Here is a 24,692-nt window from a genome sequence, read left to right as displayed (position 1 = left end):
AGACAAGCAGGATACAAGAAAAAAGACTGTCAAATCTTGCCAAGATAGAATAAGATAGTTTTGAAATTTTCAAGCCTCTAAAAATGGTCTGTCAGTTATTCTAGACATTAGCCAAAGTTGATTGTTCCAACATTGCAAATGAAACTTTGGGTGATTGTCCAAGTAGCCAGTTGTCTCTGTCATTTGTTGCACATTTTGGAAGTTGTTTGATTGCACTTCCTGCTTACTCAAGTAATATTATTTCTCTTCTCGAGTTTTTAATGGGATTGAAGACTAGATTGTTGTAGTTACTTTCCTCTCATGATTGGCCAAGTTATTTATTATACAACATTTAAACTCATTAGAATAAGATATTTATTGAAGCATTTATCACATATTTCTTGCTTGATATTGTTTATGCTGGCTGTAATTCTAATTTTTATACCTGATATTTGTTCTTATTGTATATAATTTTGTATTAGGCTTATAATTATTTAAATAAAATGGAGATGTGTTGTAGGAAATCCTTTAAGTTACTTGCCCACTTGGACAAGGCCTCTTTTATTCTAAATGCAGATGTAAAGCACATGCTGGTTCTCTATTCCCACTGTAGGATTCGGTTGCTGTTCCCCATTCAAGCAGAGGATTGTGATCTGTGAGTATACTCTTAAATAAATAACCCTTTATTATACTCAATTGAGCTAGTGTGGAATTTCTTTTTAGCTTTCATCTTTAGTTTGGTATTGTAGTGTATACTGTATGAACCTATTGAACTAATTCAGGATTTGGTACTAAAGATTAGAGGGATACCGTAATGATGCAACCAATCATAAAACATCAAATATAAGACACGTAAGAACAGGTAGGTGGTAATCTGTGAGCAGATCTGAAAGGACTTTAATGTACAGTGATAAAATGTTATATGGTATTGTCATGTGCTTCAACTTGACACCAGACATGCTGTAAAATGAGCTTGCATGTTTAGGCAAAGAATTAGGAGGGTTAAACATGTAGAGGTTGGTGTGGGAGAATTATCTGTATTCTGTCAATCATATTTTAATAAAACGCTGATTGGCCAGGCAGGAAGTATAGGCGGGAAAGCCAGACAGGAAGTAGGGGTGGAGCAAAGAGATTGGGAGTATTCTGGAAGCAGAAGCTCCCTCTGCCACTCCTGCACAGACCACCGAAGAGGCAGCATGTAACTTGCCCAGCTGAGAAAGGTACGGAGCCATGTGGCTAATGTAGATAAGGATAATGGGGTAACATAAGTTATAAGAGCTAATAAGTAGCCTGACCTAATGGGCCAATCAGTTTATAACCTTATGGAGTCCTGTGTGTGATTTTCCTTGGGAGTTGCCGGTTGTGGGGTACCGGGCGGGACAGAAACCCCAACAAGCCAGCTCTCGATGGTGTAAGAGGTGAAGATGAAATTGATTCTCATTTCTATCTGGGAAAGACCACATCAAGAAGTTCTGGTGCTGCACACAAAAGAACCAAAACAAAACATAAAAGGCAATATACATTCAAATTTATGCCTCGGACCAAGAAAAGTTATTTTTTGTTACAATCCAGGGAATAATTAATTTGTCACTCATAAATTATAATGTGAAAGAATTGGCTAAAAATAAAGTGAACCTGTGACATTCACTAAAAATTAGGCTCAATGCACCTAAAGTTAAGCCTACAGAAAGGGTCACATCTACAAGAAATTTTAGGCACGATTATTGGCATGTCTTTACTAGTATACTAGGTAAAAAGAAACTATATAACTTGTCAGTTTTAGTAAGAATATTAGAAACCTAAAATCTAACTATACTAAATATTTTAGTCTAAGCTAAAAATGAATGACAGGAGCAACTCAAGATTTAAAATTCTTCTGAGTTCCCTATCTGCCTGGGACCAGAAAGAAAAGTAAGACATACACACCAGAGGAACAGTCTCTAACAGCCCATCACATGAGGCTGAAGAGGATGACAGGAAATAAGGAACCTTCCTGAGAACAAATGCAGGGGCACATGTCTTCAGTTGCTGATATGGTTTAACTTTCAGAGACAAACAATGAAAATGACTTTAAAGTCCCGCCCCTAACTCTTGTATATAACTGCTCTCATCTTCTGGCAACAGCTCCAGAGAAACTAAAAACAGCAAAAATCAGTCAATAGAAAGAAACTGTAAGGACCAAGTGCAGATTAGTGGTATAGTGTTTGCTTAAGGTGCACAAGACCTTGGGTTGAAGCCCTAGCAACACAACAAACAAACAGATGGTTTAGAGAGTCTAATCCTTGCTCTGTCTAAACATTCTATCTAGACATCTAGGATGAAACAAAGGTCCCTCAAAGATGTCTCATCCTCATCACTGAATGTGCTGAAAAATTCTTTTACCCAATAAGAAGGACTTTAGAATAACACAATTAATCTACTCTTGAGATGGGGTGACTGTCCTGAATTATCTGGATGAGGTCCATTTTACCACATGAATTCTTAACAGTGGAAAGCCCATAGTCAGCGAAAGGGGTGGTTGAGTAAGAAATTCAGATAAATGCCCTGTTCCTCTCTTTGAATGTGAAACAGAGCCATGAGCCCAGGAAAGCAGGTGCCCTCCAGAAGAGGCAGAACACCAGATTCCCCTCTAGGCATTCCATCATTTAATGTGGGTCCACTGACAGTTTTCTTTCAGGTCAGTGAGATTATTCTCAGGCTTCTGACCCATAGGCATTTAATGTAATAGGTCTGCATTGTTTATATCACCGTGTTTGTACCAGATTCTTTACATTAATATTAAAAATTAATTACCATCTCTACTAATTATTTAATGTGGATATGATGCAGTGGTCTCAACCTTCCTGATGCTGTGACCCTTTAGTATAGTTTCTCATGTTTAGTGACCCCCCTCCTATAAAATTATTTTGTTACTTCTTCATAACCCTAATTTTCCTACTGTTATGAATTGTAATGCAAATATCTGTGTTTCAAAATGGTCAGAGGCAACCCCTGTGAAAGGTAGCTCAACCATGAATAGGAGTTGCAGCCTCTACATTGAAGACCACTGACATAGAGAAGCACATTGTTTAGCCATGATTTAAAGTTGGGAATGCCTATACTTGTAAGCAGAACAGGCCTGTCAATAAATGAACACAGTCAACAGAAAAGGCTGGCTCAGCATTCAGAATGGTGAAGCTTTTATGAACTAACTTGGAAGCCGCAGCCAGATGCAAAACAACAACAAAGTGTTCAACTTGGATAGTGCTAGAATGGATTTTGAGTTATTTTTAAAGTTATTTTAAAAAAGTTATTTAGCAGAGATGAAACTAAGGAACTAGAATGAGGTTATGACACCTAATTTCTGCTCCCATGACTCAATCTTCCACCCAGACTCCATCTCCAAAAGGTTCCATGGCGTCCCAAAGCAGCACCATCAGCTGACATGTATTTCAAACTCATGCGTCTGTGGAAGACATTTCATACTCAAACCATAGTAGCATGAGTTTGAAGACCAGCTCATGAGTGTGTAGAATGATGCTCTAATACTGTGATAGAGAGATATAGGCTACAACATAAGCCTTACTGGCAGGCTGATTACTCATGATCACATCTCAATGCTCAGAGCAGAAAAACAACTGGTGATATCAGATCTGCCTTCAAAAAGCAGCTAATGGGGAATCTATTCCTATGAAACCTATTTAGAATCAATCTTGATTTCACAGGAGTCCAAAAAATATCATGTTAAATTGCTCTCAGGATTAAAGAGTTTGCTTTTAATGAGGACATGAAATAGTCCCCTCACCCTTAATGGCAAACTCCAGGTAGCAAAACTAGTGGAGGAATGGTACTATGCAAAGTGCAATTCAGAAGTGTCACTGACTCTTGAATACTTGTAGCCACCTATCTTCCCACTTAAAATCCTTTAAGGTTTTCTCTGCTCAATCATCTATCCTCATCATGAAGAGGAGGCCCAAGGAGTGCGCAAAAATAAATAAAACACATACCCACCATTCAATCCAACCATTTCAGTTATTGTTAATATTTTAAATCCTTTTTACCTGTTATTATTCTTCCTATGTACATATGTAAGCATGCCATGGTGCATGTGTGGTGAGCCTGAGCTGATGGGTCATTTTAGTAAGGTTTTCTTATTTAGATAGATATTCTTCAACACTTCTAAGACCTATAGAATATGGCATTTAAAGTGATTTAAGAACTTATACTTTTTTCAACAGTCTGCTTCTGAGAGCACTGGTCTACTTCAAGAGGATGATGGGCATTGAAGAGACTCCTTATAGAGTTTGCTAGCCATTTGGGTAAGAAACTGCTCTTGCCTGGACTGCTTGATGGTATGCTGTATGAACTGGACATGCAGGACCCACAGAAAAGTGACTACTAAACTTTCCAAAAGATGAGATGGTCCTTCAGCGTTCTTGCTTTACAGAAGAAACTGCTAGACATTCTGCAGGACACAGAAGAAAGCAACTGATGAACTTTTCCAGTACAGGGCAGAACAGATTTTCAAATTTCTTGTTTCACTGAAAAGTCTGCTGGATATTTTGGGCCTGTAGGCTGAAGATAGATGCCCCAACATTACAGAAGAACTTTGGGTAACTGTCCACACAGCAAGATGTCTCTGTCAATTCTAGAGTTTTGGAAGTTGCTTACAATGTATTTCCTATTAACTTAAGTAATATTATATCCTTCTGGGGTTTTTTGCTGAAGTTTAAGAAAGATAGCATTAGTTAATGTTGTCCTTAGTTATAATAAAAGATGAATTAGATATAAAACTTTAGACTCATAAAGAAATAGTGTAACTGTAATTCTTACTTGATACCTGTGTTGTTATATGTAATTTTACTATGTTAAATTTAAAACCTTCCTTTTTATTTAGACAGAAAAGGGGAGGTGATGTGGGATGTTCTTTTGTATATATGCCATTTTTATTGATTAATGAATGAAGCTGTTTTGGCCAATGGCTAACCAAAATAAAGCCAGGTGGGAAATCCAAACAGAGATATAGAGTGAGAGTAGTCAGAGTCAAGGAGAGCCCGTGTAGCTGTCGAAGGAGACAGACACCACCAGAACCTTACCAGCAGGCCACAGCTTTGTGGTGATACATAGATGAATAGAAATAGGTTAATTTAAGATATAAAAACTAGTTATTGAGAAGCCTGAGCTAATAGGTCAAACAGTGTTGTAATTAATATAGTTTCTGTGTGATTATTTGGGTCTGGGCAGCCAGAAAAGTAAAGAGTAGTTGCCAACTACACACTTCAATCTGAGTAAAGTTCAGAAAATATTTCCCTGTGCTCTGAGTTCAAAGGAAGGCAAAAGCCTTTAACTTTTCACTTAGAATGAAGTCACAAAATGTATTGAATTTTTTCTGCTGTAAAAATCCTAGAAATTTTCTGTTGTCAGTTCTGTGTGTAGTATCTCTATGATTCTTTCATGTAAATTTAAATTACATTTCAGATTTAATCTCCATATGTCTATGAAATATTATTATTAACAAACAATAGAAACTTTCACTTTCTATATTGTTCTTATGCATTTGAGAGTCATGCAAATCAAGTGAGCTCTGTAGTCGTGTGATAAAAATGCAGGCATACTTATGAAAATTTTCACTAGCATGAAGAAGAGAAATTAACCTATTAGCCTTTCCATATTATTGATAGCTACATTTCTGTCATTCATTTTATACTTCTGGATTTTATTTTTGAGTGCAATATTGCCGTTAGTTTCCATAGAAACCTTTATTAAGCTTCATTTCAGATTTTGCTATGTAAATAGAGTTTACATGCATTAGATTGCTGATTTGAAGACTGAGGGTACTGAGCCAAGGCTGAGTGATTTGGAAATCACTGAGACTAATTAAAAAGTGCTTTATGCAAAGTCCACATCGCTGTTTAATTAGCTGACTACATCAAGGGATTTGGAGATGGGTTGGAAAAGAACAAACTGACATAGCCTAGCTTCTAAAATTTTAATCATTGGGAGGACAGTGGAAAGAGTGGCATTATACAAATCAATCATTCTCTTGTAGCAAGCGACTTAACTACTGGAGGGATTTGTATCATGTTTGCATTGGAATAGCACTTTATCTTTCCTAACAAGAATCACTGGACAGGTCCCTGGGTTGCCTGCTCATGGGGATCTGGGTTAGAAAGTACCTGTAGATACCTCGCAAATTCATTTACATTTCTGTAAGCTGATGGATGCCCTACCTTAACCTCTGAGTCTCGGGTTCAACAACTGCAACATGATAATAGTACCGACCTCACACAGATGCTTAGCAAGTTTAATGAAATAATTTGAGGGTTTTTTTTTTTTACAAGGAAATAATACAACCTGGAATTACTGCTGTCTCTTGCTCATCACAAGGGATTGGTTTCAGGAAAATTCCCTTTTACAGACACCAAAACCTAAGAATAATCAGGTCTTTTGAAGAAGCTAGAGTAAAACTGGAATATAAAATCTACCAATCCTCCTGCATATTAATATCAAATCTCCAGACAAGCTCTAATGTTGCAGACAGTGAACATTCCATGACAGAGCTGCAAGGTTAAGGATAATGGCGAGAAGGAAGCCTATCCATAGTATTGATGTAACGTTCCTCGAGTAGTTTCTCTCCACATTTGATTGAGTGTGCAAGTGTGGAAGCCACGGGTATGAGGAGTTGACTGTACCTACTTCTAGTACTGGTGTCATGTATGAGCAGAGGAAGACAGTGATTTTGGACATCTCACAGAAATACAGTTTTTGAAGTTGCAAGTTAACATTACTACATCCAAAGATGTGAAATTAGAGGAAATATACAATCAATCCTTAATCACCTGTACACAGTGTTAAAAGATATTTACTTTTCATTACTCTAGAAGCTCTTGTAGCATAAATAATAAAACCTAGAGACAGAAATTGGGGTTCAACCCCAAAACCAGAAAAGCAAAACAACCAAGCCACTATAGATGTCTTAACTCTGCCAAGGCTGGGAGACTGACCACAAACTAAGCTGACTAAACCTCTCTCTCCTCCTATTTTATATTCCTTCTAGTGCTGGAATTAAAGGTCTATGACTCCTTAGGACTGGGATTAAAGGTGTAATCATCACCATTTGGATTTGTTTCTGCATTGATCTTGTGTAGCCCAGGGTGTCCTTGAACTCATAGAGATCCATCTGACTCTGTGTCCCAAATCCTGGGATTGAGGTGTATGTCACCATTGCCTGACCTCTACTGGTTTTAGCTTAACCTCTGGTTCAGGCAAGATTATTTATCAAAATACAAATAATATACTACTACAAGCTCTGATTTTTTTTTCTGATTTTAAAAGCAATGCAATGACAGGTGTGGAAGCAAGTACCACTAATCTCCGCACTGAGAAAGTAGAGGCAGGTGGATCTCCATGAGTTTGAGACCAGTCTTCTCTACATAATGACATAGTGAATCTCAGGGCAGTAGGAACTATACAGTAAGACTATGGAATATTTTTATTTTTTATAGAATTTTAAGTCATACATTTGACATATTACATATGGCTTTTTAAACACGAACATTGCTATTTCTCTTAAATTTATAGATTTCTGCCATTAAAATTTCAGTGGCTATGTAACATTTTTTATATAGATAATATAGTTTAGTCATTCCACATCATTTGTATACATTGAGGTTCTAGACCATTAACTCATTAACCAAAATGCTTTAGTGAAGTAACAAGAAAATTTTTCTAATTCACTCTTTTCCATTTTCAAAATTTTTCTTGTGTTTTGTTTCCCGGAAGTGGAATTAATTTTTCCAAAAGTTCATTCTGGAGAATGAGTAGTTCACAGGCTTTTTGAAAATAAAATGTTCCAAAAGTCAACTCCTACCAGCCCTGCATGAGACCCTCAGTGTTTTTCCATTTTTATTGCCTTGTGATAATCACAGTGTGTATGTGATTCAGTATCTCACATTCAGGAAGATTACACTTCCTATGCTTTTGATATTGCAGCTTGTCTTTATGGTCCCCATTTAATAGCTCGCTCTGCAATATTCTTTCCCATAAAAGCACCATAATTACTTAGCCTTTCTTATCTTATTGTTGGACATTTAGGATGCTTCCAATTTTCCTTATTAAAAAACAATGAATATGAGACAGGGGGTTTTTCTTGGCTGTTGCTGTTACTATTTTTAGATTGTTCCCTTATAAAAGATCCCTAAACATGTAATTACTAGCTTAAAAGCATGGTAGCTTGGGCTCTCTTAGAAACACGTATATAATTTTGTGGTAGGGCAGTGCATAAGTGCGTAAGTTTACTGAGCTCACTGTGTCTTCAGCCTCTCTTCAAATCTACTCCATTTATAGTCACAACTTTGATTTTATTTTTCTCCTTCATTTCTCATTTCTACTGAGAAGCAACTGGAAGCAAATGGGAACAATGCCTTATAATTTACTGTACTGTATTGTCTGTTGTCCACGGTATAATAAAACTATCTGGTGGTAATGCTCACCCATTCATGACTTGTAGGGTATTGATGACTAGTCCTATGCTACAGGGTAGATGTGTCCTCTAAGTACACATTGGTATTTCATTGGAACTGAACCTTTAGAAACTGGATCTTCAAGAGACCACAAGAAGGGAGTTATTGCCTATATTGCAAATGGGGGTTGATAAAAGGCTTTAAACTTGTTCCCATTCTCTGTAGGGCATCTAGGAAAATAGAATTCCAAGACTCCTGGCAGAGTTGTACCACAGTCCCTTGGAGACTGCCATTAGAGTTTAGACTGTACTTTTTTATGATAAGTTTGCTTTATCATTATTTTTCCAGTTATGGTGACTTTGTACTTGGATTTACTTATCACACAAGTGAGATCGGAGAAGACTAGCCCAATTCAGTTCCTACCACATATAAGCTGAGATAGGTCCTAATTTGTTTTCATCCATTGTATTCTAGTGTGTAACTTCTCTTTTTCCTTTTGGAAGTTTGGTCCCAGTGTCAATTCACAATTCTGAAAATCATCCAAGAAACTGACTGTCGATCAGGGTTGAGGAAAATGTTATATCTTCGCACCCTCCTCTGCATCTGTTCTTTGAAATAGTCTGGCTTAGAACTCAAATGAGAATTTTAGGAGGGGCCCACCACACCCAATTTTCCTCTACTACTTGAATCTCAATTAGCCTTTAATTTATTAGTCTTAAGTCCAAGCCTTAACCTACTCCTATTCTGCTTCTTAGAATCCAGTTTCTACGCTTTGAAACCACCTGAGCTCACTTCCAGAAAAGACATAGTATAAATCATAAAGAGGCAAGTCCTCAGTGGAAGATCTCTGAGATTAGCCAGTCTCCAGCCTTGGGAGATGAGCTATGAGCAGCCAAGAGCAGCAAAATCTCCCAGCTGACCCTAGATTTACGAACTAAGCAAATCATTGTTATTTAAGTCACCAACCCTTAATGGTGGCTTGTTTTGAAGGTGTATTGTAAAAGTAGATAACTGATGAATATTCTCTATAACCTTGCAGTCTACGACCCTGGCAGAACAATAGTTTAATTCTATTAAGGAACAGAGCTCCCAGCCTAGGGAAAGTTCAGTGTATTTTTTTCCTCTTCAGAGGAATGATACAGCATTACACCCGGGCCTCACAGAACAAAAGCAAATATTTGTGTAGTTCCTGAGATAAAGAGGATTTTACCTAAAGCAGTGAAGCTACACAACTTAGGAATTCCAGTGTGCACAGAGGTAATGCTGAAGATGGGACCCATTTACAGTCAAGTGTTAATTGTACAGTGCTGCATGCGACCTGCGGGATCTCATGCTTTGTGGAAATATGTATCAAAGCTTAGCTGAAATCATAAAATTCTCCAGCCTTGTGTTGTGTCCAGACACTGTAATTTTTCATGTTATTTTCACATAGAGATCAAACTCTGACAATAATTTCATGCGATATGAACAATCTTCACCAGCTGCCTATTTCCTATCAATATTTTTGTTATTATTGATAATTTGTCTTGTTTCAAAAATTAATTTATTTGTTATGATTCAAGTTTGTTGTTTTAAAATTGTGTGTGTGTGTGTGTATACATGTGCATGCACAAGCTGGAGATACAAGTGGTTCCTATACAAAAGCACTATGCCCTCTTAATTACTGACCCATCTCTTGAGCTCCCTAACACTTAGTTTTATATTTATTTGTGTGTGTGTGTGTGTGTGTGTGTGTGTGTGTGTGTGTATGTATGCACATGCATGTGCTGGTGTGCACATCTGTTCTTTTTGTTCATTTGTGTGGAGGTCAAAAGAGTTTTGCTAGTTGTCATCTTCCATAATTTTCTGCCTATTTCTACCCAGGCAGGGTCTTGAACCTGGGGCTTTCTTTTAGTTAAGTTAGAAGCCAGAAAACTTCAGTGATCTCACCCTCCATGACTCAGAGTTGAGATTGTGAATATTTTGTCTCTTGGGTGCTGGGATCAGAACTCTGGTTTTCATGACTGCAGAGGAAATGTCTTAGCTGCTGAGTGAACTGTCTAACCTCTATTTGTTGTTGTTTTGTTGTTGCTGTTGTTGTTTGTTTTTCTAGACAAGGTTTCTCTGGCTATCCTGGAATTTACTTTGTAGACCAGGTTGACCTTAATCTCACAGAGATTCACCTGCCTCTGCCTCCCAAGGGCTGGAATTAAAGGTGTGCCCCAACCCGCGTGGTGATTTGTCATATTTTTAAGACAAGGTCTTGCCAAGGATGCCTTCAACTCTCAATCCTCCTGCCTCAACTAATTGAATGTTGGAACTAGAGGCCTGAGTCATATAATAGGTTCCATATTGACACTGTTAATCAGCACTGTCAAATGTAGCTGCTACAGGTGCCTTAACTGTGTGTCAATTTAAATTAGCTAGACATAAAGGAAATACATTCTTGGCCTCTCAATCTCACAAGCCACAGTTATTTGTCGGTAGCCACATGTGACTGGAGGCCACCTTAGTGGACAGCAGAAAGTCAGATTTCCATTACTGCAGAAAGCTGTATTGACCAGCCCTTTTCTACAGTGTGTTCTAGTTTACAGACTCCATAAATGCAAATGTGATTATCTTCCTGGTTATGTTAAAGTATTCATAAGTTAGTGCTTTGGGTGACTGTTGAATTAATTTTCTGACTGAAGAAGCCAGCTACAAGTCAATTCACTTTTATTGTATGATCCCAAGCTGCCAGCTTTCGGTCAGCTTTGCAGGTTTTGGTCAGAGACATCTGCCTCCTCAAAGCAGAGTCATGCTTGACAATGTGTCAGCCAATCCCTTTAGCCCATTCAGGATCTCACTCAGGATCACCTCAGAAGTGAATCTCACTCTCCATATTTCCGCAGTTGTCATAGCCCAGTGCCCATACCCTCAACTGCACTCTCAGGGGGCTTCATTAGGCACGTCCTTCCACCTTTCCTCCCTGCTTGTCCACTTACGGACTCCAACAGCACTGGCCTCGTTGCCCTTCTACCGGGTCAGCTTTTGTGTGCTCCTTCCTCTTCCAGGGAATCTCCTGCTAGCATTAGGATGCTGGCACTCAATGCATTCGTGTCTGTAGTTATCTTCCCAGCAAGGTTGTCTCCACTCATCCTTTCTAAATTGCAATCCTTCAATTCCGTTGGTTCTTACCCTCTCCATGGCTCTTACGACCAGGTAACAATGAGCATGCCCCAACCCCTGCTGCTGCTGCTTTCCTCCTCTTCCTTCCATACTTTTGTTCCTCTTCCTTCTTTTCTTTTCAGCCTATTTCCTTAAATTGAGTTATAGCCCTTTGCAGTAGTAGTAGGTGCTTATTAAATATTTATTTCATGAAAGAAATATATTTCATATAAAAATAATAGTTCTCAAGAAAAGCATTTTCTGTACTATAAGAAAATGCAAATCGAAGGATTATTTATTTAAGAAGAATTATCTAAGCCTTCAGAGATGCAAGACCTGTCTTCACGAATATTATAGTTTAAGTAAGAATGTGTTTTATAGAAAACAGAACAATGAAAAGTAACATTTCATTAAAAGCCAAGGAAAATGGTCAAGGCATTGTGCTAGGTGATGAAGAGACACAACTCCAATTTCATTATTTCTGGTTATTACAGAAAAAATAGAGAAATACTGCCACTGCTCATTCTAAATATCTTGGTTTTGTAAATAAGGAGTCAGATTGAGAAGACTGATTGGACTTTTGGAATTCTTACCCTCTATAAGTCTATTTCAGAGAGAGGAAAAGTCAAAATGTGTGCGTTGCAAACAGGTTTGCTGTGTAGTACCTACCCACCCCTTCCTCCTGCCTTGCAGACAATCTATATTTCTTAATCTCCCTGTTAGCCATATTGCAGATGTCCTAAAAACTTAGATGGGAAACAGATCTATATCAAGCAATTCTCCCACAGAACTCTGTTAAATAATAGCAAGCTAGACATATCATACTCTATATGTATTGACATTATAAACTTTTCTTACAGAAAATCTAAGTATTATTGAAAAATAGAATATTCTATACAACAAACATTTTCTTACCCTATCTTGCAAAAATTCATTGTCTTAGTTTATTTATCTGTTTCACTTTGATATGTCCTAAGAGATTACATGCTTAAAGGTCAGGAGTTATAGAGTATACTCTTTTCTTTCCAATTGCTTCTATACACAGGGTGTTTACATGCAAGTGAAATGAATAATAAATTTCTAGGATGTTCTAACTATCTCCTAACCTATATCCAGGAAACCCACATCTTTGTCGTGCAACAAAAAATGAGACCTTTAATAGAGACAAATCTATCACTGTGGGCAAATCTTCATGCTATATCATATTAGTGTGATCAAATGGCTTGGAATGGCATTATGATAGACCAAAGACAATTTATTTACTTTTGCATCATGGCTCTTACTAGAAAATGACAAGAAGTAGCCATGTCCCCACTCAATAATGATAATTAAAATAATAGTTCCAGTGTTATAAGTGTAAGTTAAGTAACTCCTTAGGAAAAAACATCATTCTTTAGGGTCCACCAGGCTCCTAAACACCTTGGAAAGACATGCTACCCTTCCTACTGACTCGAGCAAGCCGTGTTCCAGCAGCCACTGTCCAGCTTGAAGCCATCCTCTGGCAGACAGGTGAGATTGCACTTTCTTGGCACCTGTATCCACAAATATCATGTTGATTGTATGGCCCAAGATGACTTAACCCTCTCCTCCCCTGACCTGTGTATTAAAGCAGTCACAGAGAAAAGAACCAAATCAATGATGCTTATGTGTGTCTGTGGCCACCATCACCTGAGCGTACAAAAACATCTTTTCCTCTAGTTCAAATACTGGATGTCTGACTGCTCTGTTTGCTGTTTGTTTGTTTGTTTTTTTCTCTTTTTCTCATAGCTGCACCAGAGACTAGTCTTCCTAACATACAGGAATATAAATCCATGGTGGGAGGTGGACTAAATATGTTTACTTTATTTAAGCTATTGTATGAGCTAAACTTTCATTCCCCACTCCCGTTGGAACCCCAACTTATTCACATTCGGAACCTGTAATAGAAGTAGAGAAGATGACCCACATTGAGCTGTTACTTTGTTACCTGTGCAGATTTTTTTAAAATTGGGGTTTTCCAGGAGATGTCCAGGTAGACGACACTGGAAGCGGTGTTGCCAGAACTCGGGGAACCAAGGATTCCTTGTGTTGGTATCTAGCCTCAGCTTCAGGAAGTAGTCATCAAACGACCTGACCTCTGGAGACTGCAGCTTTATCGTGATTCCTCCGTTGGCTTCCACCTCATAGCCTTCAATGACTTCATCTCTGTCTGCCCAGCCATCACTGAAACAATGCAGGGATTGGGGTAAGGAGAGAAGAAGACAATGTCTCACAAATGAATTCAGAAATATCTACAAGTAAAGTAAGTCAGAGAAATTAGTCTACATTTTTCTTTTTTCTGCTTTTTCTTTTCAAGACAGGGTTTCTCTGTAGCTTTGGAGCCTGTCCTGGAACTAGCTTTTGTAGACCAATCTGGCCTCGAACTCACAGAGTCCACCTGCCTCTGCTTCCTGAGTGCTGAGATTAAAGTCGTGTGCCATCATCGCCCAATGAAGTTAAAGTCTACTTTAAGCCACTGTCACTACCCCTTTGGAGTTCCCCTTTGCTAGATAGGAGAACGTTGTGAACATCAAAGTTCCCGCGTGTGTCTTCGCACACAGAAAGTGATGTTAACAGTGATGATAGTGTTGCTAACCACAGCCAAAGTTCACTGATCCTTTCCTAGTCAAAGTGTTCTATTAATTACTTTCATGGAACAGATATAAAACATTTTCAGAAATTACCTTAAGTTTTACTGAATCCAGGCAATCAGGCTCCCGTGTCTAGTTCTCATAGTGCTAAATAATATAATCACCTTGTAATGATTGCTCACAGAGAGATAATAAAGCCCAAGTGCTCAGATTCTTCATACTAAGCACTCAACATGTGAGGGGGATCCTGCAGGTGGTCAGGGCAGTGAACTGGAGAGAATGAAAACTCGGTTCAATGAACCATGAAGGAGAGAGAACAAATACTCAGTTCAGACGGCCTTCATCAATTGGGACCAAGACTTTGGGGAGCCTGGTGCCACGTGGTTTATTCCCAACTAATTTAAACATAGCACAACTTGGAAAACAGTGTCCTGGTGTAGTACAATCTCTGGTGCACAAGGAAGTGTACTTAGATTGAAATTTGACTCAGGGGATATGTCATCTCTTCCAACAAGATGGGGCTAGAGACAGGCTACCTGTATTAGCTTAAGGACCTAAAGAAGGGTCTGGCCTGATCTTGGCCATACAGATAGCATAGACGTCATTTTGGCTATAAGCCACCTCAGATTGGGAATGTGGGTGCTTGGGGCAGGACCTCTGGCTCTACAGATAATGTAAAGGTCATTTAGACTATTAAGTATTTCTGGTCCTGGTTGTGGAAGCTTGCAGGACCCCTTGGCTCTAAGGATCATTTAGATTACTAGCCACTCTCAGTCCTGGTTGTATGAGTTTGATATAGCCCAACAGAAAAACAGATAATGGGGTTATTAATCATTTTCAAATCCCAGCTTTTTGATGGAAGAACAGGTACATCCTTCCCATCAGAAAGGCAATTCTGTGTTCTTAGCATTCCCATTCTCCCTGGAGATCTGTGAGTACAAAGCCTTTCTTGCTGTGCTCCCAACAAATGTGGTCTCAGCACTATACTCAAACCATTGTTAGAGTTGTGTGTTATGAAGTAACAGATGAATTTATCAGTGTTTGCTCCTGGGATAGTTTTTTCATTTCTCTCCTATGGAAGTGGCCAGAGTATTTGCTCAGTGCTATTCCACAATAACAGTATTCGTGGAAAGCCATCCCACTCCCAAATAGAAAAGGATCCTCCTACGTACTAAATGGATGCCACTGGCATTTTATCTAGAGGGTTGGACTTTTAAAATGTGTTCACCGTCTGGAGCACTCACATCTCCCATGAGTGATGTAGGACCAATTAAACTGAAGTGTGCATGTGACCTGAAAGGTACCCAAAACTGAGCACATCAAAAGGCTTGCTTTAGTCAGTGTTATTATGGCATGTGGAAAACATTGAACTCAGCGGTACTGAACTGAAAGAAAGTGGGTTTTTAACTGCCAGGAGAAACATTGGAAAAATATGACAAGACATCGTGGAGAGGTTGGTCTGGGTGACTAGGACATCTGGGCTTGTTTATTGTCACTTATATAAATTGGTCTCATAACTTCTCACGGAAACTAGGAAGCAAAATTCAGCATACATTTCAAAGGGATGGCTCCCAGACCCAAGAAGAAAGATATCCTAAGGTTATAAAAACTGGCAAGCAGTTGGGAGATTTTCATCCCAAAGGAGAGACAAAATAATTTACAACTATAGGTTTGTCAAAGTAAATGTGTGAAGTAAAGGGAAGTTGGACCTGCCCCGAGGAAGCTTAGCAGAGTTAAAGGGCATCTTAAGACCACCTTGGCCAGAGAGTAGATTTATCGCTAGACACATAGATATAGCATAGCCTCCTGAAACTAGTGGAACATAATGCTATAGGCTATGCTACAAAAGTGTCTTGTTTACTTTCCACAGAGCAGAAAACTAGACTGAGTGCATGTGATGTGTTCTCTCATTAGCTGAGCTAACTCGCTCAGTTCCTCTCTAGAGCGCTCCCCAATGAACCACTGTGAGTTAAAGTTTCAAGTCCAGACGGACAGATAGCAGTGCAGAAAATGTGTGCCTGAATTTAAGAGAATTTGAGGCAGAGTGTTGATGAACCAGACCAGAGTTATGTGGACATGCCTCCAACCCCGCTAAGAGAGCTACTTCACAGTCCTGTATACATTCCTTTCCGTCAACTCCATTCACATCACACTCACCGTGATGCTTAGATACAACTTCAACTGAGAATAAGATACATTATTTCCTGCCTGCCTTAGCATCACCAATTCTATTATGGACTTAAAGGTAGTTTAAACACAAAACGTATTTAAATACAAGAACAGATAGCTAACAATGCTTAGAAATCCTATCAGGTTAAAGAGGTAGTCAATATCACTATGAGGGAGAGCTTGGAAGTTAAACATAATAGTGTGTGTGTGTGTGTGTGTGTGTGTGTGTGTGTGTGTGTGTGTGTATTGAGAGTCAGCATTAGTCAGGTTAATAGTGGGGAGAGGTTTTGGTGGTCTCAGGTAGAGAGAGTCGTCAGTACAACTGAAGTAGGAGAAGTGTGGCCTAAGTTGGGATGGGCATAAAAGTTACAGACTGAGGAGCACGAGATAGGCTCAAAATATTATTGCCTGTTACTCATAAGGTCTCCCTTCCTCCAGCAGGTTAAGTGGCCAGAGTACAGTGCCCGGGATGGAGTGCTCTGCTCACCATCACTGAATATGAGAGAAAGTCAAATTGATTGAACAGATTAGATTGACTTAATCACCTTTCTTTTTGATCAACCTACTAAGAAAGGCATAGCCTTTAAATACATATTTAATTAATTGTCTGCTGGAAAGAAAGTGCAAATCATGATGAAAGGCAATGGGAATACTTTTAAATTCACGCATTCAAATATATTCTGTTACATCTTAACCACATTGACAACAGCTGGACATTTGAACTATACTTCATGTCATGTTCAAAAGCAGAGCAAACCCAAACCAGCTAGACTATCAAGGACTTCTGCCTATGGTTAATATTTGAAATAAAAATGAATTGCACTGTAAAGAAAAGAATGACTTTTTTACGTAGAGGTTAGTCTGGACATGTTACCTTCCGAGATTTAATATTGTGAGAGCTTTATTTAGCTGGCCATCTATTGAAGAAATATCATAATCTTAAGCAGCATATGAATGAAAATTGTTTTTCTTTGCTTTCTTCCCCCATCTCCATCTTTTCCCTTCTCTGTATCTTCCCCTTCTTTTAATCCCTCATTTTCTTGCTTTATGCTCCATTTTTGTAAAAATAAAATATCTTTAATCCCAAAAGCAGAAAAAGTTTGACACCCATACCTTAGGAACAAAGCATTCTCTGTAAACATGGATCAGTGTAGAATTTAGATAGTTGGAGCCCTGTATCCTTTGATCACAAGTTGAATGTTTTCACCCCTACTAAAGATGGCACCCCTTCCAAAACTTACAGCTGGTGTCAAATTTAAGAGTTCATAAAATAAAAGCAATAAAGGAATGTGGCAGCAAAACCATTCAAGCAGGATTACTTGGTGAATATTTACTTAAGTAATGTGTGATCGGAATAGTATATGAGAACCTAAATCTGTCTCCAGTAATGTGCAAGGAATTTTTATTGTCATTGACTATTTTTTTAAGCATTAGGTATCATTAAACAGCTTCGGTTGGCTTTGAACTCATAGAGACCCACATGCTTCATCTGTGATTAAAGGTGTGCTCAAAAATTCCCAGAATATATAAAAAATTTAAATAAAATAATCTACTTAGAAACATTTGTAAGGTAACTCTTCATTTTTATGCTTAAATTGACTTTATCTGTATATTCCTTGCCAAGTACACTTTACGGAGAACGTTCAAGGTCATTTTCCTGTTTTGTTGTGTTGGGAATTTGGGTGACAACATTTTGAGGGGATGGTTTCTATGAAGTATGCTTTCACGGGGAGCCAGCAGCGTGCCTCCTGGTGTGCACTGTACTTGACCTGAGGTGACTTCTCTCACCTGGTCACCACTCATGGGTTGGGAGTGCATCCAGCCTGCTGGGAGGTGGCTCTACCTCAGACATTGCTGGATTCGGAGAGGCACATTTAAAGCCTCTGGCAGCTCATGCTGTATCATCTGCTTCCCAGTTATGAGTTCCTTTCCCTGCCTGGAACCAGGAAACAAAACTGCACATTGTGGAGGAAGAGGGCTATTATCTAACAGAAAACCCAATGCCTTAAGGATTTCTCAAAAAGTACAAGAACCCCCAGTTCTTATCCCTCTTCAGTTATTTTATGTGTATCTATATTCACATGTGTACATGTGTGTGTTTGTATGTGAGTGCTGGAGGTTGACATTATGAGTCTACCCCAGTAGTTTCCTAACTTATTTTTGAAGTGTGGTCTCTCACTGAAGCTGGGACTTGTGGTTTGGCTAGGCTGGCTGGCCAGTGAATTCCAGGGAACCTTCAGTCTCTGCTTCCTTGGTGCTGGGGATATAGGCTCCTTCTGTTGAACCTGGCTTCTTTTATATTTGTGCTGGGGATCAAACTGAGGTCACCATGCCAACTTGGCAAGCACTTGGCTGACTGAGTTTTCTCCCCAGGCCTTGTTCTCAATATCTTTATTCAGCAATTCTTCAAAAGGCTATCCTCTCCTCGCCAAACCATTTTCCTCTTCCTCATAGAACTTCATGTTTGAAGCTTGAATAATTGTGAGATTCCTTGTACCAAACAAATTCTGACACTAATCACAGGAAAATATTGTTTCTTCAAACTCCATTAGTGACTTCACTAATGTTCATAGATATTACTTTTGCAAGAAATGGATAGCAAATGGTATAAATTATAAAATATATTAATGTTCCTTAAATACACAGTTATTTTAGGAAATATATTTATGTTTTATATTTCAATTTTATGGAAAACCAATTTTTCTTCAAAGTATTATGAATTCAAAGGATTCTATTATTTTTAATAATTTATTCTTATTTAAGAGGGTGTCAGAAGTCCTCTTACTGGAGTTACAGACAGGTGTGAGCTGCCATGTGGGTGCTGGGAGTTGAACTTGGGTCCTCTGTACGAGCAGTGTTCTCAACAGCTGAGCCATCTCTCTAGCCCCAAACATGGCTCTATTCTGAATCTCTAGTTTTTGTTTTCAACTGTGAAGCACGTTTTCTCTGTGAAGCCCTGGATGTCCTGGAACTAGCTCTGTAGACCAGGCTGGCCTTGAACTCAGAGATCTACCTGCCTCTGCCTCTGCTCTTTAGTGCTGGAATTAAAAGTATGCGCTATCACTGCCTGGCAAACTCTGTATTCTTAATCTTAAAATTACAACTCATGTGAAGTATTCTAAGCATTTTGAGACAGGACCTCTCACTGAACCTGCAGCTTGTCAATTTAGCTAGAAAAATCAGAAAAAGAAGAGGATAAAACAGTATCTTCAAAACATTTGTAGGATTAGAGAAATAGCTCAGTCAGCAAACTGAAAGCCCAGAAATCATGGGGGAAAAAGCTGGAAGGGAGTAGTGGTACATGCCTGCAGTCCCAGACCTGGAGGAATGGAGAGAGGAGACCCCTGGAGCTAGATGGACAACAAGCCTAGCCTACTTAGCAAATTCCAGGCCAATAAGAGACCTTGTCTAAGAAAAGCTAGATGAAATAGGTCTGAGGAACAAAAGCCAACACACACACACACACACACACACACACACACACACACACATGCATACACATAGAACTCACATGCAAACAAGCATAAGATTCTATAACTTATAATATGAAGTATATTCATAATAGTTGAAGAAATGTATCACCATGTAATTTAAGTGAGGTGATGGGAAATTTCATGAAGGTGATGTAGTGGCTTTTTTGCACCCATCATTTATACAGATGCAAATCCCTTGAGTTTTATCAAAATAAATATTCATTCATTCAATGACCAAAAAAAATAAGACCTTCAATTCCTATAATTTTTTTTATTTTTTGAATTTAGTACTTAGAGGTCTCCAACTACGACACAAGAAAATAAGGTAAGGATGATCTCAGCCCCATGGATTTGCTTGGAGGAGCCATAAGCCTGGCAATCCGATTTGGTCAGATATCCCAACACAAAGCACTGGAGAAAACAGAGCTACCAGGAGAGCAGTCTGGACTACATCTCCCTCCAGACTGTGCTTAACTGAATGGTAAGAAAAACTCCAAAGGTGAGAAAAGAACCAACCAAAAGACTTCGGAGGACTGGCACCAGGCAATGCAGAATTTAGTTCCTAGAGTAGAAAACTAGATACTTCTGTGGGGTTGGTTAAAATACTTAGGAAGGTCTTCTCTCAGTACTGAAGAAAACTTGCTCCTAGGTTTAATCCTGCCTAACAGAGCGAGATAAAAAGGAACCGAAGTTCTCTAACCTCCCTCTAGAGCTACCTTAAGAAATATAAAAATCCTTGTGCTCAAAGACTAGCAATACCATGTAATAACAATCAGATACTTAACTATATCTTCAGGATGATAAGAAGAGAAATAGTAAAGTGAAAAATCTAAAGAATTACTACGTAGTGAGCTGGGAGGTGGTGGCACACACGTGCCTTTAATCTCAGCACTTGGGAAGCAGAGGCAGGCGGATCTCTGTGAGTCTGAGACCAGCCTGGTCTACAAGAGCTAGTTCCAAGACAGGCAAAGTTACAGAGAAACTGTGTCTAAAAGAAGCAGAAAGAGGAAGTACTACAGTGCATTGTAGGCCAAATAGTAGGTTCCAAAGTCGTGTGAGAGAATGGCAATGGGTATATTTTAGATTGAAGAAAGCTCCAAGTTCTCAGGAGACAACATTAAAGAGACAGCACCCGACTTTGTGAAGAAATTATAAGAAGTAGCTTCCCACCTATATCACAGGATATGTTTGGGGAATTTCAGGATATGTTTTTTAATTTTAATTTTGGGGGAGGTGTTGCACTTTGGATGGCTCCCTGAGTTGTTTTGCAACGAGGTGTTTCCGACCTTATAATGACATAGAAATAGTGTTCTATTTGTAATAATAGTCAAAGCCTCAACTGACAATGTCATATGTAGAAGAAGCATGTGACATACATGGAGGAAGGGACGATGGGCAGCAAGGGCAATGAGGAGCCAGGATTTTGAAGATGAAAGTAGAGAGTGAATGAGCTATGTCTGAGTAGTTTTCCATGGCCTTTTTTTATATTTATATTTTTAATTTCATTTTACCTTCAATCCACAGTTCTCCCCTCCCCCATTCCTTCTCCCTTTCAGCCCACCTCCCCTCCTCGCCTCCTAATGGGTAACAGAGAATCATTAGACCTTACTACAAAAGCCTGTATGCCACAAGATTGGAAAATGTAAAAGAAATGGACATTTTTTTAGATAAGTACCATATACCAAAGTTGAACCAAGAACAGGTGAACAATCTAAATAGACCTGTTAGTCGTGACGAATTAGAAGCTGTTATCAAAAACCTCCCTAACAAAAAAAAGTCCTGGACCAGATGGTTTCAATGCAGAATTCTACCAGAACTTCCAAAAAGAGCTAATACCTATAATCCTTAATGTATTTCACAATATAGAGACAGAAGAGTCGTTGCCAAATTCTTTTTATGAAACTACAGTTACCCTGATACCAAAACCACACAAAGACTCAACCAAGAAAGAGAATTACAGGCCAATCTCACTCATGAACATTGATGCAAAAATTTTCAATAAAATATTGGCAAACCGAATCCAAGAACACATTAGAAAAACTATCCATTATGATCAAGTAGGCTTCATCCCAGAGACGCAGGGCTGGTTCAACATATGCAAATCTATCAATGTAATCCATCATATAAATAAACTGAAAGAAAAAAACCACATGATCATTTCATTAGATGCTGAAAAAGCATTTGACAAAATTCAACACCCCTTTATGATAAAGGTGTTGGAGAGACTGTCGATACAAGGATCATACCTAAATATAATAAAAGCAATATACACCAAGCCGACAGCTAACATCAAATTAAATGGAGAGAAACTCAAAGCCATTCCACTAAAATCAGGAACAAGACAAGGCTGTCCACTCTCTTCATACCTCTTCAATATAGTGCTTGAAGTTCTAGCAATAGCAATAAGACAACATAAGGGAATCAAGGGGATTCGAATTGGAAAGGAAGAAGTTAAACTTTCGTTATTTGCAGATGATATGATAGTGTACATAAGCGACCCCAAAAACTCTACCAAAGAACTCCTACAGCTGATAAACACCTTTAGTAATGTGGCAGGATATAAGATCAACTCCAAAAAATTAGTTTCCCTCCTATACACAAAGGATAAAGAAGCAGAGAGGGAAATCCGAGAATCATCACCTTTCACAATAGCCACAAATAGCATAAAATATCTTGGGGTAACTCTAACCAAGGAAGTGAAAGATCTATTTGACAAGAACTTTAAGTCTTTGAAGAAAGAAATTGAAGAGGATACCAAAAAATGGAAGGATCTCCCTTGCTCTTGGATTGGGAGGATCAACATAGTAAAAATGGCAATTCTACCAAGAGCAATCTATAGATTCAATGCAATCCCCATCAAAATCCCATCAAAATTCTTCACAGACCTTAAAAGAACAATAATCAAATTTATATGGCAAAACAAAAAACCCAGGATAGCCAAAACAATCTTATACAATAAAGGAACTTCTGGAGGCATTACCATCCCTGACTTCAAACTCTATTACAGAGCTACAGTAATGAAAACAGCTTGGTATTGGCATAAGAACAAAGAAGTTGACCTATGGAATTGAATAGAAGACCCAGATATTAACCCACAAACCTATGAACACCTGATTTTCGACAAGGGAGCTAAAAGTATACAATGGAAGAAAGAAACCATCTTCAACAAGTGGTATTGACATAACTGGACGTCAACCTGTGGAAGAATGAAAATAGATCCATATCTATCACCATGCACAAAACTCAAGTCCAAATGGATTAAAGACCTAAATTATCAATCTGAACACACTGAATCTGATAGAAGAGAAAGTGGGAAGTACTCTACAACACATGGGCACAGGAGACCACTTTCTATGTATAACCCCAGCAGCACAGACATTAAGGGCAACATTGAATAAATGGGACCTCCTGAAACTGAGAAGCTTCTGTAAAGCAAAGGACGCTGTCATTAAGACAAAAAGGCTACCTATGGACTGGGAGAAGATCCTTACCAACCCCGCAACAGACAAAGGTCTGATCTCCAAAATATATAAAGAATTCAAGAAACTAGACTTTAAAATGCTAATTAACCCAATTAAAAAATGGGGCACTGAACTGAACAGAGAATTCTCAACAGAAGAAGTTCAAATGGCCAAAAGACACTTAAGGTCATGCTCAGCCTCCTTAGCGATCAGGGAAATGCAAATCAAAACAACTCTGAGATACCATCTTACACCTATCAGAATGGCTAAAATCAAAAACACTAATGATAGCCTTTGCTGGAGAGGATTTGGAGTAAAGGGTACACTCATCCATTGTTGGTGGGAATGTAAACTTGTGAAACCACTTTGGAAATCAGTGTGGCGGTTTCTCAGGAATTAAGGGATCAACCTACCCCAGGATCCAGCAATACCACTCTTGGGAATATACCCAAGAGATGCCCAATCATACTACAAAAGCATTTGTTCAACTATGTTCATAGCAGCATTATTTATAATAGCCAGAACCTAGAAACAACCTAGATGCCCTTCAATGGAAGAATGGATAAAGAAAGTGTGGACTATATATGCATTAGAATACTACTCAGCGGTAAAAAACAATGACATCTTGAATTTTGCATGCAAATGGATGGAAATAGAAAACACTATTCTGAGTGATGTAACCCAGACCCAAAAAGATGAATATGGTATGTACTCGCTCATGTGTGGATTCTAGCCGTAAATAAAGGTCAGTGAGCCTATAATTCGTGATCCTAGAGAAGCTAAATAAGAAGGTAATCCCAAAGAAAAACATATAGTTATACTTGTGGATATTGGAAGTAGACTAGATTGCCAGACAAAAATTGGGATCTTAGGGGTGGAGGTGGGGTAGGATGGGGGTAAGGGGACATGGGGAAGGAAAAGTGAGGAGGAGACGATGGGGAGACTGTGGGGGAATGGAATGATGGGGATGGAGGAAGGGTGGATATGGGAGCAGGGAAGAAGATATCTTAATTAAGTAGGCCATTTTAGGGTTGTCAAGAGACTTCACTCTAGAGGGATTCCCAAGTATCCAAGGAGATGTCCCCAGCTAGTTCCTTGAGCAGCTGAGGAGAGGGAGCCTGAAGTGGCCCTACCCTATAGCCACACTGATGAATATCTTGCATATCACCATAGAACCTTCATCTGGCGATGGATGGAGATAGAGACAGAGACCCACATTGGACCACTGGACTGAACTCCCAATGTCCAAATGAGGAGCAGAAGGAGGGAGAACATGAGCAAGGAAGTCAGAACCGTATGGGGTGTGCCTACCCACTGAGACGGTGGGGCTGATCTAATGGGAGCTCACCAAGGCCAGCTGGACTGGAACTGATGGAGTATGTGATTAAACTAGATTCTCTGAACGTGGCGGACAATGGCACTGGGTTTTGATCC

General features: G+C 38.9%; 1 protein-coding gene across 3 annotated transcripts in view; it reads right to left on the bottom strand.

Moving 5' to 3' along the window:
* Nucleotides 1-24,692, bottom strand: part of Grm1 (glutamate metabotropic receptor 1) — a 401,569-nt gene that overhangs the window by 88,159 nt on the left and 288,718 nt on the right. For all 3 annotated transcript variants that reach the window (XM_085688524.2, XM_048425346.3, XM_048425345.3), the window contains one exon: nt 13,513-13,748. In XM_085688524.2, the coding sequence (XP_085544650.2) occupies nt 13,513-13,748 (236 nt within the window). The remainder of the gene's footprint in view (nt 1-13,512; nt 13,749-24,692) is intronic.

The sequence above is a fragment of the Myodes glareolus genome, chromosome 1 (assembly GCF_982192425.1).
Source record: "Myodes glareolus chromosome 1, mMyoGla1.1, whole genome shotgun sequence".
Lineage (NCBI taxonomy): Eukaryota > Metazoa > Chordata > Mammalia > Rodentia > Cricetidae > Myodes > Myodes glareolus.
This window is presented reverse-complemented; position numbering and strand designations above follow the sequence as displayed.